This window comes from Neomonachus schauinslandi, chromosome 14 (assembly GCF_002201575.2).
Source record: "Neomonachus schauinslandi chromosome 14, ASM220157v2, whole genome shotgun sequence".
Classification (NCBI taxonomy): Eukaryota; Metazoa; Chordata; class Mammalia; order Carnivora; family Phocidae; genus Neomonachus; species Neomonachus schauinslandi.
Genome location: NC_058416.1, coordinates 74,392,176 through 74,410,822, shown reverse-complemented (window position 1 = coordinate 74,410,822; position 18,647 = coordinate 74,392,176). Strand labels below are relative to the sequence as shown.

Sequence of the window (18,647 nt, the reverse complement as noted above, 5' to 3'; positions counted from 1 at the left end):
CACCGGCTCTGACTGCCAGTGCTCAGAATTAAGCACGCCAGGTCAGGGGGCCAGGGAAGGAGGGCCTGTCCTCCTCCTCAGCTTCCTCAAAGCCTTGCCAAAATCAGCTTCAGGAAGCAACCTGGGAGCGGCCTGGAGGTTGAAGAGAAGGTCCAAGGGCTCCGTCACTGAACTCAGCAGAGCCTGCAGGCTGGGCCCTTGTCGCATGCCGCTGAGATACAGGCCGTGGGGACGCCACGGGCATGGAGCCCCTCCACATGCAGCCCTGTTGCCTTTTCTCAACGAGGACTGACACCTTCCTGGGCTGCAGTGTCATTGTCCCACTTAGAGATGACAAAGCCGAAGCTCCGTGGGGGTGGGGCGGGGAGTAACTCACCCAGCGCCGCGCGACTAGCCAGAAGCAGAGTTAAGATGTGAACTCAGCTCTGTCTGGCGCCAGATCCTCTGTTTTTTTAATGACGAATGTATCCATTGAGAATATTCTAGACTCTCATGATAGCCTGCATTTATTAGCACCCCCTACCCTAAACACTGTCCATGTATTATCTCGTGTATTCCCCCTGGCAGGCCTGAGTTCCGTACAGTTAGTACTGCCCTTCTATATATGAGGGATAGCTGAAGCTCAGAGAGGTTAAGTAACTTCCCTGAGGGCGTCCAGCAGGCCTCTGCCAGAACCTGGATTTGAAACTAGGTCTGCCTGGCTCAAAGAAAGCTGCAGAATCAGGGTTTTGAGAGACGCTTGGGGTTTTGACCATAAACATTGATTCCTCAGCAGATTAATATAAACCTCTTACTAGCCCATAAGCCAGCCTTGCAAATAGTTTTCCAAAATGACCCAACATGGCAAAGAAAGTACACTTGGCCTCCAGTCCCCTGATGCCCGTCCACTCGTGCCCACCATGTTTCCCATCTGCTGCACCCCCCTGAGACCTCCAGGGAAGGCGGTGGGGGGACAGAGGCCGTCACTGGTGGGCCCTCTGGCCCTCCACATTCTCTTGTCTTCCAAGTGTTGTTGTGAAGCCAATTCCGTGACAAGACGCAATGAACAGATGTAATGTCTACACAGCGCTGGGCACGTTCCCGAGGCCATGGGCTATTTGGAAATCACACCTCATTAAGAGACAGACTGTTCCTTCCCTCCGTGGGTCATTGTGCTTATGATGAGGCAGCTCGGAATTGACCCCAAGTCTGGGCGTCCAGTGCTTCAGGAAATCTAAACTTGGGCCATCGGAGAGCAAAAAACGGAGCTTGCAAGATTGCCCAGTGCGCCTGTCACCTCCCACCACAGCGGCAAAGGTGAAGTGGCTAAGGCACGAGACTGCATGGGACGTCAGGCCCCAGAGACGGTCCTCAGCCACCCAGGCTCTGACCCCCAGGTGCTGCTCGCTCGGGCTCAGGCCCTCGCTCCTCCTGGGCTGCGTGCCGGCCGGGTTAGGCCGGGGAGCCAGGAAATCATTTTGTCCTTGGAAAAGCTGATGAACAGGAGTAAAATTCAAACCAGCTGTTTCCTCCTTAGGGTCAGGCCTCTTCCTGGCTGCCCCGCCAGGAGTTTCTCATTAAATACTGAAATGCAACCATGACATCCTCCTGAATCCTGTCCCTGCAGCTTCTTCAGAGGATCTCCCAGGTCACACATACAAAGGTCCTGTGGTTCACAAAGAGTGTGCACCTGCATTACTCCACAGGCAGCCAACGTGCTTTGTGCCTGAGAGGCCCGCCCCCCCCCTTCGGGGCCAGGACCTGGCTGATGGGGCGTCCAAGTGCTGCTTCCTGGGTGGGGTGGGTGGGCCGAGGGCAGACGGGGAAGCGGGCCCAGGGACACGCAGAGAAGGTGGGGTTTGAGAGGGAGGGGGGAGGGAAGCACAGAGGAAATGCAGAATAGAGATAAAGCAAAGGGGTCTGGCATTTATTAAGCAAGTGCTATGTGTCAGGCTCATGATCCCATCAGACCCTCAAAATGAGAAGAGGACTATCAGAGCTGCACGGGTGATGAAGAAGGAGGTTCCGACTGCAGACCCCACCTGCTCTGGGTCACACAGCCAGTAAATGGTGGAGCTGGGCTTTGAACCTGGTCTGCTGCCCGAGCTCCTAGCTTCTTCAGCCTATGGGAGGAAGGAGAGAGAGAGAGGGAGGGGAAAGGGGGAGGGGGGACAGCAAGGGGACAAGGGGGAGGGGCTCAGGAGGGGACAGTGACCCAGATGAGGAATGAGGAAGGAGTGGCTTAAGCCTGCCCCCAGAGTTGGCTCTGGCAGGGTTAGGGGCCAGGCTGGCTGGGAGAGGAGAGAACCCAGCAGTGAGAGCCATGAGGGCCGTTCCCGTTTTACAGATGAGGGAGCTGAGAGCGGCCCTTTGGGGCAAACGGACTCGGTATTTGCTTGGATGGAAGTGATCCGTGGTTCCCTGGCCCTCCTCTCTCCTATTCCTCCCTAGCATGTGGTGCTCTGGGGGAGCTGGGGTGCCCGGGGCCTGTGGTTGCCAAACCCTGAATTTGGAAAATTCCTGCTGGGGCATGGTATCCAGGACCAGGAGGAACCGGGAAGCTGCCTGTCCAACCACGAAATAATTCAGGAGGGGGGCTTGCTTGCTTTCTTCCTCTAAGGACAAAGTTGCTTTTGAATAAAGAGACTGAGGTGAGAGTGGGGCGCTGAGCTGGACGTTCCTGCCCCCCAAAACCCCTTTGCCTTCCTCCACCTCACAGAACAGCAGGCCAGGCTCAGAGAAGTGCAGCGTGCTGTGCAAAGTCACACAGCAGTGCTGGGAGGCAGCAGCAGGAGGAAGCCCGAAACTCCCTGCCAGTCCCCAAATTTAGGACTTCAAAGAATCTGCGGGTTTTTTTTTTTTTTTTTTTTTAAGTTTTATTTTTTTATTTGACAGAGAGAGAGATAGCCAGAGCAGGAACACAAGCCGGGGGAGTGGGAGAGGGAGAAGCAGGCTTCCCGCCGAGCAGGGAGCCCGACGTGGGGCTCGATCCCAGGACCCTGGGACCATGACCCGAGCCGAAGGCAGACGCTTAACGACTGAGCCACCCAGGCGCCCCAGAATCTGCATTTTGAAAAGCATCCCCTCCACTTATTTCAATTTCCTAGCCGCCAAGGACAGCAGGTTGTTAGTAACTGACTCAAGATAGACCCCACCCATCCACCCCAACATCCATCTACCCACCCGCCCATCCAGCCATTCACGTAACCATTTCTATACCCACCCATTCATCCATTCCATAGAAATCTATTTACTACCTTCTCTTTGCCACTGCTGTGGTCGGCACTGGGAATGCAAGGGTGAGCAGGGCACACACAGCCTCTGTCCTCGGGAGCTCCTTCATTGATTAGTGGGAGACACAGCCAATAGTTTTTTAAAAACCACACCCTCAATAGAAAACTGCCGCGCTAAGCGCTGCACACCTATTATAGAGAGATCTGAGCCTGTCCAAAGACCAGGGAAACCTCCTCCGGGAAGAGACGCTTGAGTTGAGATGTGTAGGATGGGTAGGTGCTGATTCTGTGGCAGGAGGGGGGGGGCGGGGAGCGGGAGAGGGTGCTCCAGGTGGCGGGAACAGCGTGGGAGGAGAGAGTGATGGCGAGGGACTGAAGGGGATGAGGGCTGCGGCCGAGGGAGTAGAGTGAGCCCACAACAGATAGGATGGAGAAGAGCGCAGGGGAGGCCGTGGGCAGGGCAGGCCACGCTCCGATCAGCATCTTGCCGTGATGCCCAATGCCCAGGGCTGCTCTGGGCAGGGCAGGATGGGAAGGGCCAAAGGGGAAGCCAGGAGGATGGGAGCAGAGGGAGAGCTCGAGAGAAGTGGACTATTCAAGAGATACTTAAAAGCTACCCAAGCTTTCTCAGGGGAGCGGTTAGTGGGAAGCCAACCCAGGGCCCATTTCAGCTGCACAGAGCCCTCGGTGCGTTGCTTTATTGATGGAAATTAATTGTAAATATTATTCAAATTTACCTCCCAGTGCACAATTACATTTCTCAGGGGAGCCCTCTGAGCACATAATAAAGCCCTATAAATAATACATATATTAATCTAAGAGGAACGGAGGCGTATTAATGTGCACTTGTGGGCGGCGGCTGGGGGGAATTTATGCAGACAAGATGCTAAGTGCCTGGACTACGGTTTGACTTTGGAGGTCACCTGAGCTCTGTCCCGGGGAGCTTCCAGAAGTCTCTCCCCCCGGGGGGCAGCCAGTTACTGCCCAAAGGCCTGGTCAACGGGCAGATGTGGGCAAGGAGACAGGTAGTCAAGGGGGGAGGAAGCACACGTGCACTGGATGCTTATCTTGGGCCCAAAGCCTCAAGAAAGCACGACCCATAACAATAATAGTAGGTCGTATTAATTGAGCATGCCCGGGGCTTGGGTACCCTCCATGTGCTTTGGTTTCATTATCTCGTTGAATCCTTAGGACGAACTTTGTGGTAGCAGCCATCCCTATCCCCATTCCCCATGAGGAAATGAAGGTTCAGAGAGGTTCAGTGTCTTGCCCAGTGTCACACAGCTAATAAGTGACAGAGCTAGGATTCCAACCCAAGTGTGTTTGACTCGAAAGCAACTTGGAAACACAGACTGTCCTCTAACGAGACTCCTCCCTGGAGAGAGGCAAGCATACACTCTCTGCCCGGTGTCAGATTTTAAGGAGGTGGAAACCCGGGGTGGGGGGGATCTGACGGATTGCTTTTTCCTCTCGGAGGAAGGAAACAGTGTCTGGATGGGCTTGTCATTTCCTCACAGCCCTAGGAATCTTAAAAACCACATCCCTTCCCATCCCCCCCTCCTTTTACAGACGGTGAAACTGAGGTTCTTTGCAGATCAGAATGGGACCTCCCACCTCCCTGACTGTTGGGACATGAGATGCATGGGAAAATGCCCACGTGAGCGACTTTTCTGAGCACCGCTGTTCTAGAACAGACCTGGGCATTCACCGAGCTGCCAGTTTGTCAGCAAGGGCTTTGGTACTGAGCTGCCCCGAAGGACCCCTGTCCGGGATCTGGGGGGGGGGGTCGTCATTGGGGCATTTCCAGCGGAATCCTATAAAGGGAAAGCAGGGAACCTTGGGAAACCCTGGTACAGGGCAGAGACAGGCCGTGTTTGTTATCCCTCACAGTTGTCCTGCATAGGGGAGACGAGGCACTCTACCTGGATCTAGGTGGTAGGTACGTGGCTATCTTCATCAAACCATCCATCATTTGTCTATATGTATATGATTATTGCACTTTATACTATAGTAAGTTAGGCCTCAATAAAAGTATTTTGAAAAATAAATTTTAAAATGTAAAATTTATGAACTAATTCATGGTGCCTGCAGGAGGGACTCCCCACTCCCTTTGGCACTCTGAACAGAATCAGATTCAAGAGAGCAAGTCAGGGGGAGATTACGTAGTCTCAGCAGTGTCCATCCAGGGAGGCAGCATCTCAGGAAGGACTGAGCCTTCCCAGGGGTCACCCCAGCCCTGTCCCCATAGCCTTTGATGGCTACGACAGGGTCATGTGGGCTCAGGTGTCAGAAGGCTTGGGCTTGAATCCCAGTTCCACCACTGACATTGGCTAGGGTTAGGGCTTCAGTTAAGGCTCTATGACTTGGACAAGCAGGTCATCATCTCCAAAGCTTCAGTTTTCTCATCTGTAAAATGGGTATAAGAAGAATCTGCAGCTCACGGGGTTGCCGCGAGGATTCAAGATGTCACACATAAGCACTTAGCAGGTGCCGGGCTCGCATACACCACCCACTTTCATCTGGAAGTACGTCAGCCTCCTCCCTGGTCTCCGTGCTCCCAGCCTTGCCCCCCACAATCCACCCTCCACGAAGCAGCGGGAGTGAGCTTCCATCACAGAGCCCAGCAATCCAAACCCCTTGAGCCTGTCCAAAGACCAGGGAAACATCCTTGGGGAAGAGACGCTTGAGTTGAGATGTGTAGGATGGGGCTTGCGAAGTCCTAGAGGATCGGCACTGCCTCCTCCATCTTCAGCTCGTGCTGCTCCTCATCCAGGTGTCCCTCCCTGCCTTTGTATTTGCTGTTCCCAGACCACTGATGTCATGACCGGGCCCCCCTCCTCTTTCCAGTCCCACCCTCTCCTGAGTGAGGCCCTTCCTGACCCCTCTGACCCCTCCCTGCAGATAAAGCAGCCCCGTCCCTATTCACTGTCTATCAGATCTCCTGTTTTCCATCCCTGACACTACTTCCTGCCATCTGGAAGAAGTTTGTGTGTTTGTGTTTAGCTGCCTTCAGTCTGTCCCTCTGCTAGGCGGAGGAACCCTCGTCTGTCTGGTGCAACTCTGAATCCTCGGCACCCAGAGCGGAGCTTAGCCCAGGAAATGTGCTCACGATCCTTTGCTGTACAAATGGAGAAATAACCATAAACGGACGTTCCTTTGATCAAATCATCACCATCATCGAGTTTCAAGACGATCGCTATTACAATACACCGTTTCCAAAGTGTTTTCACTTTTTTTTTTTTTTTTCCTATCCCAAGGAAACTTGCGGGAGGGGACTATCGCCCATTTCACAGACGTGGATACTGAGCCCTCCCTGCCCCAACCCGGGCTCGCTTGCTTCAGAAGCAGAGAAGCCAGCGCGGAGGTCTTGCCCCGGTACCATCAGGAGTGCTCCCAAACCGAGGAGGTTTCCATTCAGTGCTTTTATCTCCCCTGGCCTTTTCCTTTCCCCTTTGTCTGATTAATTGCAGCCTGAAAATAAAGGAACCAGATGCCTCCCCTCCCACCCACCACACCCCGCCCCCCGCATTGTTTTGTAGTTCTTTTCCGGACCAGGACTCTGTTAAGGATTTGGCTGGTACAACCACAACCACAAACTTCCTGTGTTTATCCTTCCACTTAGAAATCATGCATGGAGCAATCAGCCGGGCGCCAGGTCTGTGGTGGGCACTGGGCGAAGCCACAGCAGAAAGTCCAGCTAGACACCTGATGCTCGAGGACCCTTGGAGCCCAGAGGTGGACCCCAGGATTTTCTTTTCCCTGGTTTCCACCATGCAGCTGTCTGGCGCCCATGCAGCAAATATCGGGATGATTGACTGAGTTTCTGGTTGGCGCCCAGACGTTGGAGCTGTGGAGGAAGGACACACACACACGGGGAGGTGGGAAAGGGGGCTCTCCGCCGTGGCTGGTGGGTGGTAATAGCTGGCGAGCCCCTGGTTGATGGCAGGCAGCTTACTATGATGCCCAGGCCACGGCCGAGACCCTAGTGCTTGACTGGGAAGGACTGACTTGTGATGGCATTTCAGGCACTGTGACAAGCAGCCAGACGCCACGCCACATCCATCATCTCGTCTCATCCTCATTAAAAACCTGCTGGCAAAAACCACCTTCCCTTCAGAGATGAAGACGCTGAAGTTCAAAGGGGTCAAGGACGTTTCCCAGAACCACACTGATAGCCACCCATTGATTTTTTGTTGAGCACCTACTATGTGCCCCGGACTGTGCTGGGCTCTGGGGACACCTCAGCAGGCACCGCCCTAACGTTCGTGAATCTCGCGTTAGTATGTACAAAAGCTGGGATTTGAACCCACGTCTGGAGAGCTTTGTGGCTTCTTCTACTCCTCCACTAGGCATGCTGCTTCTTGAGTTACAGAACCTACGTACAGAGGAATCGGTACGGAATGGAGAGAAAAGCTTCCTGTTGCAACGCCTCAAACCTCTCGGGAGTTAGAGAGAGAAAACTCACATCTTGGCTGGGAACTGAGATCGATTCTGGGAACCAGGAAGCCGCTGTCAGCAACTGCTCTCCACTCCCTGACTCCTCAGAATAGGACAGTGATTGATCCCCCAGCTCTTTCCCTCCTTTGAAAGACCAGCAGGGAGATGGCACTGCTTAACCCCAGAGAATGGCATGCTCGAGCTGGACTTGCAGGAGCTGGGGCAGACCGACAGAACATGAAATTGGGAATGGAATGGCTTCCACGGCCCCCTCCCAGACCCACGATAGGATCAATAGGGTTTTCATCTGAAATGTCACCTTTTCTAGATCCCGGATTGTAAGCCTCGTCCTGATCCCCTGGCCGCAGCATCGTCAAGGATGCAGATAGATCGATGGAAATGGCTTGTTCAGTCTTAATATGTCAGATGACCAGGTCCTTATGGTCAGTCGAGTCAGAGCCCTGTCCAGGGGAGGGAGGTTAGTCCCACAATCCATCAGGGTGAGCCAGGACAGGAACCCAGAGGTCCCCATGCCCAGTGATCTTGTTCCCAGCTCTTGCATGTGATCCTTGGTGCCCTTCAATGGCTCAGTCTTTTGTCACAGTCTGGTTCAGACACATCAATCCGTGTAAACTTGAGAAGCAGAGAAACAGACAGTCAGTGTATCTTCCAAGGCTGGCAATATAAATAACACAAATAAAAGTCCTAATAATCCATGCTGGCTGGCATTCATCTTCGGACTCACCATGTGAAATAAACCAAGTGAAGGCTGAAAGAAATAAGATTACAGCAATCAGGATGCATTTGGCTGCAAGTAACAGAAACCACAACTCAAAATGTCTGATGCAACAAGGAAAGCGCATTCCTTCACGCGATGAGAACGCCTGTAGGTTGGGAATTCAGCAGTTGGGTGATGACGTCAAGGGCCCAGAGTGTTCTCTTCTCTCTGCTCTGTCATCTTCAGAGGTTAGGGTTTGTCCCGGGATGACATCCCTCCTGGTCATAAGATAGTTTCCACGTATGTGACATCAAGCGGAAGGGAGAGATGGTTTCAGAATGTTGCAAGAGCCCCCGGCATGCTCCCCCCGCATCTCATTGGCCAGAACTGGGTCACATGCTACTGCTGAACCTATCGCTGGCAGGCAAAGGAGATGGCTTAGACCAATCAGGATTCACCCAGGAACCACAAGCGAGAGGAGTGGACATTCAAACACAATCAGGGCTCTACCCCCAAGAAGGGGTGGGGGTTAGGGACAGGCATCCAGTGGTGTCTCCTACAGAGGAGACAGGAGATGTAAGTTGATCAGCCTGCAGATTTGCCTTCTTGTCCTGGGGAAACAGAAATTCTCAGATTGGAGCGTTTTAAAACTACAGAGGGGCCTGGGCGGGGGGGGGGGGGGGGGGGGGGGGGGGGGGGGGGACAGCTCTTAGAAATTAAGAGCTTATTTCTTAGGAAAGAGCGTGCTTTATCCCTTGAGAGTAATGATTCCTTCCTGTTCTTTATATTAAGTAAAGCATAATCTTTGGCAAAAGAAACTTAAAATATATAAACAAGCAAAAATCAAAGGAAAATCACTTACGATCCCAGAGATCACCCAGGTATCATCATTACTAGCATCTACAGTCTAGTCTGTTTTTCTTTATCTTACAATATCTATCAGTCTAGCAAAAAAAGATTTGTATATATATTCTCTTCTATAACATTTTTGTCCTTTTTTTTTTTTAAATCAGGTCATCCAATGTTCCCTAGCATTGCTTATTCAAGTTGCCAGGCAGATCTGGTAGTCCCACAGTTAATTTAGCCAACCTCCTCTTGATGGACATTTAGGTTGTTTCCTTTTTAGACGTATGATTTTTGTTGTTTTTGTCATCCCCTGATGGGTTTTCCCAGGAGAAGCTACTATAGAACCCAAGCCCTGGGTGGCCCCCAGATCTAAGCTGAGCTTTCTGCCCACCAGCCCAGCCTCTGGGGTCCCTGCACTCTCATCTCCCCTCAGAGTGGAGGGAAGAGTTCTTGAGGCTTTAAGAAGAGGTCAGCCGGCTCAGGAAAGATGGGTCGGCGGGGTGGGCAGTGACCTCACATACAGGCTCTGGACTCGGGCCAGATTGATCAGGACAAATAACTGTTGCTCTCTGAGACCCCGTTTACCCATCTGTGAGATCAGGAGTGTAATAGAAAAAGCCTTGTAGGGCTACAGGAGGATTCAATAAAATAATCCATTTAAAGAGCTTATCACGGCACCTGGAAAATATTATGTGCTTAAAAAGTTGCTAGAGCTCGCTTTTGTAATGTTCGATTCCAGTTTTCCCTCTTACCAGGGCTACAAGACTGCATTTGTTTTGTTATCTCGGGGGGTCATGCTTAATCCAGGCCAGTGATTTGGGAGACTGTGCAAATCTGCCTAAATTATATATTGGGGTTGCACATTGAATGCTTGCTACAATTTGGCTGTGTGAAGAAAAGGTAATTTCTTTGTAGCCCTCGTGGTCTGACTTATGACGTCTCTCCCAGCCCCTCCCACCCCCCACCCCACATTGGCAGAAAACAAAACAAAAACCAGAAAACAAAAAATTAAGCTTCACCATGTTATGGGTCGAATTGGGCCCCCCTAAAATTCATGTGTTGACATCCTCACTCCCAGCACCTCAGAATGTGACCTGCTTTGGAGACAGACCCTTTACAGACGTCATCGAGTTAAAATCGGGTCATTAGAGTGGGTCCTAATCCAGTATGACGGGTGTCCTTAGAAAAGGGGGATATTTGAGTGCAGACACGTAGAGGGAGGTGATATGAAGAGATACTGGCAGAAGAAGGCCATCGACAAGCCAAGGAGAGGAGCCTCAGAAGGAGCCAACCCTGCCGGCACCTTGACCTTGGACTCCCAGCCTCCAGAACTATGAGACCTTACGTTCCTGTTGTTTGAGCCCTCCGGTGCCCTCCAGTCTGTGGTGCTTTGCTATAGCGGCCCTAGCAAACGAAAATAGCCAGTTTTAGCATTTTAGTTCAAATGTTAGTTTTACAGGTTCCTGAGCTAAGTCTCCCTTGGATAAACATAGTCATTCTCTCCCAGGCGCTGCCCTCACCTGCCTTTCTCCTGGGCTTGTTGGGGCACATGGCGGGCAGGGTTTGCTCTGATGTCTCCGGAGCCTGGCAGAGCACAGAGGTCCCCAGGGTCCTCTGCCTCCTGGTGCAGAGAGGTGTCCCGCACATGCAGGTGGAAACTCGTGGAAAGAGGATCTGGCTCTGGGCGTGGCTGACTAGTTTCCCCTTGGATCCCCTCTACCCCCGCCCATGCAAATGCCCCACCCCTGATGCCCCGGAGCCCTGCCATCCTCCCAGCTGGGATGGGGATGAGCATCCTCCGTGTACCAGGAGCAAAGCAAACGCCTGGCCAATCCTCTCTCCAGAATCCCTCTCCCCTTCTACAAGTCCTGGTTCTGGGAAAGAAGCAGCTTTTCTTCTCCTCTGCCTGCACTCTGCGTTCCCATCATCCGGTGGTCAGCCTCAGAGTTGTACAGGGAAGGGGGTCAGCTGCTTGCCCGGGCAGAATCCGGGAGCTGGGCTTCCAGGCACGGCTTTTGTGAGTCGGAGAAGGGGAATAAAGGAAATTGGAAAATCCTCCCTCGAGACAGTGGCCTGACTTGAGTCCATAGCTTTGCGGCATGACCCCTCGTAGCCCCGCAGCGCAGAGCATCCCCCTCCCCCATCCTCCCTCTTCTGTAACAGAGCCTGCCCTCTTCCCCTGCACACGGGCTCATCAGAACACTAACAAGAACAGCTTCTTCGTAATTTCCAGAAAAGCCACCCATTACCATTACTTCTCGATACCTTCTGCTGTTCCCAACAGGCTTTGGGGCTTAAAAATTGGAATGAGAAAGTCAGAATGATACTATTACGATGAGGATTAACAACCCTTCAGTGGTTACTGATGAGGATTCCATGCCTCGCAGATGGGGAGGAGGTGAGTCACCCGCCTAAGGTGACCCGGCCGGGACCTGCGGTGGAGACGGGCGTGGAAGCCACCTTTGTCTGACTTCAGAGGGCTTCTCTTTGCACGTCGAAGGCTGTGCCGTGGCAGCCCGGCGGGGCGTCGGCCCGGCTGTGAGCAGCTCCTGTGCCCTGTTTCTGCTCGCTGATGTCGAGTTGCTCACCAGACTTCTGGGAAGCTGGGGATGGGCCAGCAACGGGGTTGGAAAAGCTCCGTGGGGAGGGTGGTGCTTCGTGCAATCCCCTAAGGTTCATAGTGTATCTGTAATGGGATTAGGGTTGCCTGGAATCCTGGGCGTCTGCCCTCCCTTCCAGAGCGGCCTGTGGCCCCTGGGTCTGAGGGTTGCCAGGAATGAGGAACCCACCTGGGGCCGTTGCAGCTACAGGAACAGATGTGCAAGCCGTCCTCTAAACGCTCCGTGTGCAGAGCTGCCTACAGGCAGTTGCGTTGTCTACCACGGGGCTTTCACACCACCTCTTGACCTCACACCACCCCGGAGGTCCACTGGGACGGCCTGATGGGCCCCGCTTTTAAAGAGGAGGAACCAGACGCTCAGGGAGGTCAAGGTACGTGCCCAAGCAATGCTGAAGAACAGTGGGTGCCAAGACCTGAGTCCGGGGCCCGGTGGCTGTGGAGCTCCTGTGCTCAGCACCCTACTGGGTGACCTTGGCCACTGAGTGCCCACTGCTCTGTGTGCCTCAGTTGTCTCATCTGCAAAATGGAGAGGCAGCTCAGGATCTGAAATGAGATGCTAAATCAGGGGGCAAGAGACCCGTGTTTGAGTCCCAGCTCTGTTACGGGGTCTCTGTGTAACCTTGAGGTCTCCTTCCCTTTCTGGGTCTCCGCCTTCCCTTCGGAAGAGTGGGAGACGATGGGTTTTTTTTTTTTTTAAAGATTTTATTTATTTATTTGAGAGAAAGAGAGAGAAACAGCATGAGAGGGGAGAGGATCAGAGGGAGAAGCAGGCTCCCCGCTGAGCCGGGAGCCCGATGTGGGACTCGATCCCAGGACCCCGGAATCATGACCTGAGCCGAAGGCAGTCGCTTAACAAGCTGAGCCACCCAGGCGCCCCGAGACGATGGGTTTTGACAAGAGTGTGGTTATCAGAAGTTAGCATATAACAAGTACTACTATTTGCCTAAGGTGCTTAAGACACACAGCATTTCACAGACCCCCTCCCCAAGCCCTGGTCGGCCGGCCGGCATGGTTCTGCACATTTTACAGGTGCAGAGACTCAGGTCTGTGTGTTTGCAGAGCCTTGCTCTTGGACAGGACAGCCTCTGAGGACCCCATAAGATCTGGCTTTCCAAGATTCCAGGCAGAGGGTTTAGACAGATCAGGGTTCAAATCCTGCCTCTGCCACTTCCCAGCTGTGTGACGTTCTGGACAAATTGCCTCTCTGAGCCTCAGTTCATTCGTCTGCAAAATGGGTCCATTGGGTCCACCTTGCAGAGTTACTGGGATAATTATATGATCTGCTATAAGTCCACTCTCAGGCTCACAGTTAGGTAGTGGCTCTTTCTGCCCTTTCCCTGCCCACATTTGAGGGGATGCTTGAGAGGAGCCACATAAGCCAAGAGGCCAGAAGAGTTCTTCTCTCCCAGCAAAATCCCGGCCGCCCCTCCCTCGTTTCTGTTCTGCTCTGCCGCACTCCAGCTCCAGCAGCTGCATTTAATTGGATTTAACTTAATAGTTTTATTGATGCCTTTTGGTTCAGGGGACAAAGAGGCTTCTGGGTAATTTGCACGTTTCTAACAAACCAAATAAAGAGCTGATAAGCATAAACAAGTCCGTTTTAATTGGATTAAGGGAAGCCTTGGCTTGGGGACTGCTAAACCATGGATGAGCTAGAGAAAAAAGGACTCAGATTTCAGATTTTCTGCTTCCTTGGACCTCCCGAGCACTCTGTACAAGGCGCTGATTTCCTTCTCAGGAACTGTGGGCTGGCGTGTTTGCATCCATCCGTGCCTTGTTCCATACGTTGCACAGGGTCTCCCCCCCTGCCACCCATCCTTCCCCACCTGCTGTGTGCCCTGTGACAGGTGGTGCCACCCTCTGGCTTGGTCTCAGACGCCCTGAAGTTCAAGTCCTGCCCTGCCTGTTCCTTGTTCATCTTGAGCAATGCATTGAATCCTGTCAGCCCAATTTCCTCAGTTTTAAGAGGGGATCGTGGTGGTTTCTATCCTGCAGGGTTAGTGTGAGAATTACACGCTGGTAGATGACCTGCTACTGAAAAGGTTCACCAAAGTGGCAGCCTCTGATAACCAGAGTCAGAATGAGGGAGGGATCACAGTCCCTGCTGTCACTGGGGTCCCAGCCAAGGAAAGAAGCAGCTGCCCAAGGGTATGACACTTGCTAAATAGAGGGCCACCTAACCCAGCCTAGGGGATCCAGGGGACAGCTTTGTGGACCAAGAGAAGAGACAGAGCTAAAGCAAAACATTTATTTGGGGTCTCCCAGTTGGGATTCGGGGAGCGCAGATTTGGGCAGGAACCCAAATAGTGTTTCTCTCCACCCATCTCCAGAACAAGTCAAGGCTTTTTAAAGATAAAAGAGAACACTGGTTTTTGTCAGAATTCTGATTGGTGTTGGTGGCGGAAAACTCATCTTGGCTGAATATAATCGGTTTTAAAGCAAAATCTCTTAAGCTGTAGCAAGTTGCAGGTGTTGTGGTTTGGCCTGGTTCATGGTGCCACCGGGGGAGGACGTGCATGAGGCCCACCTCCTTATGGCCTCCCGGCTCTGTTTGAAAATCCCTTGACATAAATGACCCCACTTTATTTCACTTTTCACAGCTTCCAGGTGGGTCTTGAGGAATGAATAGGAGTTGCCTGCAGTCTCACATCTCAGACTTGACTGCACGTGCAAATCCCGGGCGATTTTCTTGTTAGAATGTAGTTTCTGATTCCATGGGTCGGAGGTGGAGCCTGAGATTGATTCACGTTTCTGATCAGCTCCCAGGTGATGCTAGGAGGCTGTTTAGAGGACCACGCCTTGAATAGCAAGAGGCCAGAGGGTTGATAGGGTCCAGCTCTGGGGCCAGTCTGACCTCAAAACCTGCCATCTCGTGAGCCCACCAGGAGGACGGGGTGCAGGTATGTGGGGGCGTCTGGCAGGGGAGGTGGGCCAGGGATGCTTGTACTTTGGCATTGCTTTATTTTATCTTGAACCTCTATGGCTGATTTGCATTTGACTCTGCGCTGCGTTCGAACCTTTTATGATATAAAAAAGAACCGTGTCCTGTGTTTTCACTGCAAGCATGTATATATATATTTTGCCATGTAACTAATTGGCCGTAGCTCAATTTTGCTGTAAAAGATAAAATCATGAGAAATAAAAGGGCATTCATTAAGGACACCATAAAACATAAAAAATGAGTAACAAAATTAAAACGGCTCTATTGCGAAATAACAAAATATGTGAGTGCATTTTAAGTGGGTGTAGATTCACGGTAATGCTATGGAAACAGTGGATTTTATTTGGGGGGCTGTACTTAAGCCCTTGACTTCAAAGTCTTTCATTCATAGTATTATACTTTTTTTTTTTCTTGGTTCATCTCGTTCCACATCACACTTTTTCTTTTTTCACTAAAATTTCTTCCTTTGTTAAGAGAGGTATCTAGCCCCTTCCAAATACCAGGATGCGTATTTGTAACTGAGCTTCATTTGCGTTGTGAAAGCCATCTAGACCGTTGTTTGTTCTTGGCACATTGTCCCATATCCCCTGATAGACCTTGTAAAGTTCCGTGGGAAATGTGGGTTCCAAACTCTGCACCAGTGTGTAGACCATTAGGAGGGCTGAGATTTATAGAATACACAAATGGGAGCACTGTGTCGGTGGAGAAATGAAATCAACAAACTGTCAATCAGATTTTTTTTTAAACTTTTTACAGCTGAATTGCCTTACCACTAAGGAGATACGTAATGAAAATGTTTATGGCAAAGATGCATTTGGCAAAACTATCTAGAACCAAAAATCACAGTCCCCTCCCTGAAGAGTCTTCTTATATTCTAGTAAAATGGATGCTCCAGGAAGCAGCGACTCCCCTATTCGTTTCCTCTGATGAGTGGTGGTCATGAGTGATTGATAGGCTGGGCACCCATTTACTGGCTCTTCCTGGGACGGTACAGTCTGCCCTTGGCCCCGTCTCAGCCTGACTATATTAACTCCTGGAGGTGTGTGTCCTGAGACACATGTGGTGGGTTTTGTTAATGCAGGAATCTGGCGTGGAGGATGTTCTATAGGAAAATCCCAGCACATACCTCTGGTTGAAAATGTGTTTGTATTTTAGAGAAGGGGGGGAGAGAGCAATGAGAGGTGGAGGGAATCTTAAGCAGGCTCCATGCCCAGTGCGGAGCCCAGTGCGGGGACTGGACCTCACGACCCTGACATCATGACCTGAGTCGAAATCAAAAGTCGGACTTTTAACCAACTGAGCCACCCAGGTGCCCCACTGTGCCTCTGACCTTCTCTGTAAATTGGGACTCTGCTATGAGGCCTAAGTGAAAAAGAGGGATCCAGGACTGAGCACACACCTGCTCATTTTAAGTGCACATTGAACATACTATTACAATTTGAACATATCTGTGTCCAGGGTATCTAAGTGCCTTAAATGTGATTTTCATTGAAGTGCTTAGCCCAATATGCAGAAGGTAATTTATACCAAAAAGCCCACCGTCTAGCACCTGGTTGCCACTCAGCAAATGTTAATTCTTTCCTCTCCGGGGGCTCAGTTTGCTCAACTATAAAATAGGAGCATTGATCTAGTCCAAGGGTTGGCACACAGCCTATTTTTGCAAATTTTGCAAATATAAAACATCAGGGGTTTGGGGTGCAGGGTCGAAACTCCACATGTAACTTTTGGCTCCCCAGAAAGTAACTTCTAATAGGATTGGAGGCCTTGGTGATAATATAAACAGTGATTCACACATATTTGTGTGTTCTACGCATTATACCCTGTATTCTCACAATAAAGGAAGCTAGAGAAAAAATGTTACTAGGGAAATCATAAGAGAAATTAAATCTACAGTACTGTGCTGTAAAAAAAAAAAAAAAAATCTATGTCTAAGTGGACCTGTGCAGTTCAAATCCATGTTGTTGAAAGTCAGCTGTATGGTTTTGTTAGCCCACGACCACGCCCCTTCTTTACATACTGTCTGGCAGCTTCCCTGCTACAAAGATTGAGGTGAGCAGTCTCAACAGAGACCTTATGGCCACAAAGCCTAAAATATTTGCTATCTGACCGTTGACATAAAATGTTTACTGATCTCCTCCAGTGCATTGCAGACTTTTATTAGCTGATGGAGGGGACATTTTTAGTTGCCTCTCATTGCACATCGGGTTTTCAGAGAAGCAGGCTCTGAGATGGAGCTGAATGTGCAGGACATTCTTTAGGGCGTGCACTTGGGGAAGGTGGGGAAGGGGGTAGAAGTCGATCTGCAATGCCGGGCTTGATGACAGCCAGCTGACCCCATAGAGAAATAAGATGGCCTTTGGGGGTTGTCCCAAGTTGGGCTGAGGTGTTGAAGCCTTTAAATCCTATGGCAGTCAGTTGTTGGGTATGGGCTGCCCCGGGAAGGGGATGCGTGGCCTTGGGCAAGGTGGCTCTCTGCAGCTGAATCAGTCCTTAAAGGGGCTGACCGCTGAGGTCAAGGCCTTTATTGAAAGAGTATATTGAAGGGGAGGCAACAGATTCCAGAGTCCTCACTACCCCATGGCCGTTCTTGACCTCTTCCTTGCTGACAGAACTCTGGTTTGGTTTGGGGCAGCAACATGACCAGCCCCTGGGATGCTTCCTGACTTTATTAAGACTCTCATGACTCTCCTCTTCTCCTGTACCACGTATTTACTTTTTTCAGCCTCCTTCACAGCCAGCAGTGGTTTACCTGAGTCTAGTTCTGGCCAATAGAGGATAAGGGGAAGTTTGCAGGGACAGGGCAGTGTGGTTCTGAGAAAGATCGTTTGTTTTCTAATTAAAAGGGACAGGCATGAGAGTAGGAAGAGTTGGCTGCTAGTCCCTCTCCACTTTCTTCCTGCCCCAAATGCAGGCATTTATGCTTTGATCTATGGCAGCCATCTTGAGGCCACGAGGCAACATACATGAGTTCATCAAAAGATGAACACACTAAGAATGGCAAAAAAAAAAAAAAATCCTTGGTGTCATTATTGAGACATTGAATTGGGCCTGGAACACTCTACCTCCAACCCTCTTGTTAAGTGGGATAATAGTTATTGTATAAAGTACTGCAAATCTAGGCTTTGGAGTCAGGCAGAACAAGGCTGAATTCCATGTACCTCTAAGCTGTGTGACTTTGGGCAAGTCTCCCTCCTCCACCTGGGCGTTAGATTTTTTCATTCCCAGTCTGTAAGATGGGATAAGAATAACACTTCCTTGTAGAGCTGCTGTGAATCCTCAAATATCTCGGCATATTTGAAGTGAACTATATGGGAAATAGGAAAGCTCAGAAGGATTCTATGATAACTGAGCTAAAGAGGAATGACAAATATAGTAAAAGGCATCATTACCAATGAGGATCACCAAATTCGTAGAAATAAGTTAGCAGCTTGAGGCAGTTAGCTCTACAAGATTTTTCTTGCCTTTTAAATATGTAATATATAATACAGATATGCACATAAAGCTATATATTACTATACACACACACTATGAGTTAGATATAGTCTAGTACTTACTGTCCAAGGCATTCCAAACTGATAGGGCAAGGAATTGTTTTGTCATATGAAACCCTACACAAAACTTCAATATGTAAAACAAAACTAATAGTATTCTAGTTAAAACTAAATTGGGGGTTTGTACTACCCCCTTATACTCACCTCCCTCTGGACACTTCCACAGACCTTTAGAACTCTAAGGAACCCTATTTTCAAACCCTTAGAATGGGTAGTATATCTGTTACCTATTGCTACCATAATACTGTCTAACAACCCCAAATTTCATCTTTTTTTTTTTTTTTATTCTTATGTTAATCCCCATACATTACATCATTAGTTT

At 50.5% G+C, this 18,647-nt stretch overlaps 1 protein-coding gene across 1 annotated transcript in view; it reads right to left on the bottom strand.

Moving 5' to 3' along the window:
- Window positions 1-11,685: 11,685 nt before the first annotated feature.
- The window catches only part of WSCD2 (WSC domain containing 2), an 86,058-nt gene continuing 79,096 nt past the window's right edge, over window positions 11,686-18,647 (bottom strand). Inside the window, exon 7 of the mRNA XM_044921036.1 lies at window positions 11,686-11,816. Within this exon, the coding sequence (XP_044776971.1) occupies window positions 11,686-11,816 (131 nt within the window). The remainder of the gene's footprint in view (window positions 11,817-18,647) is intronic.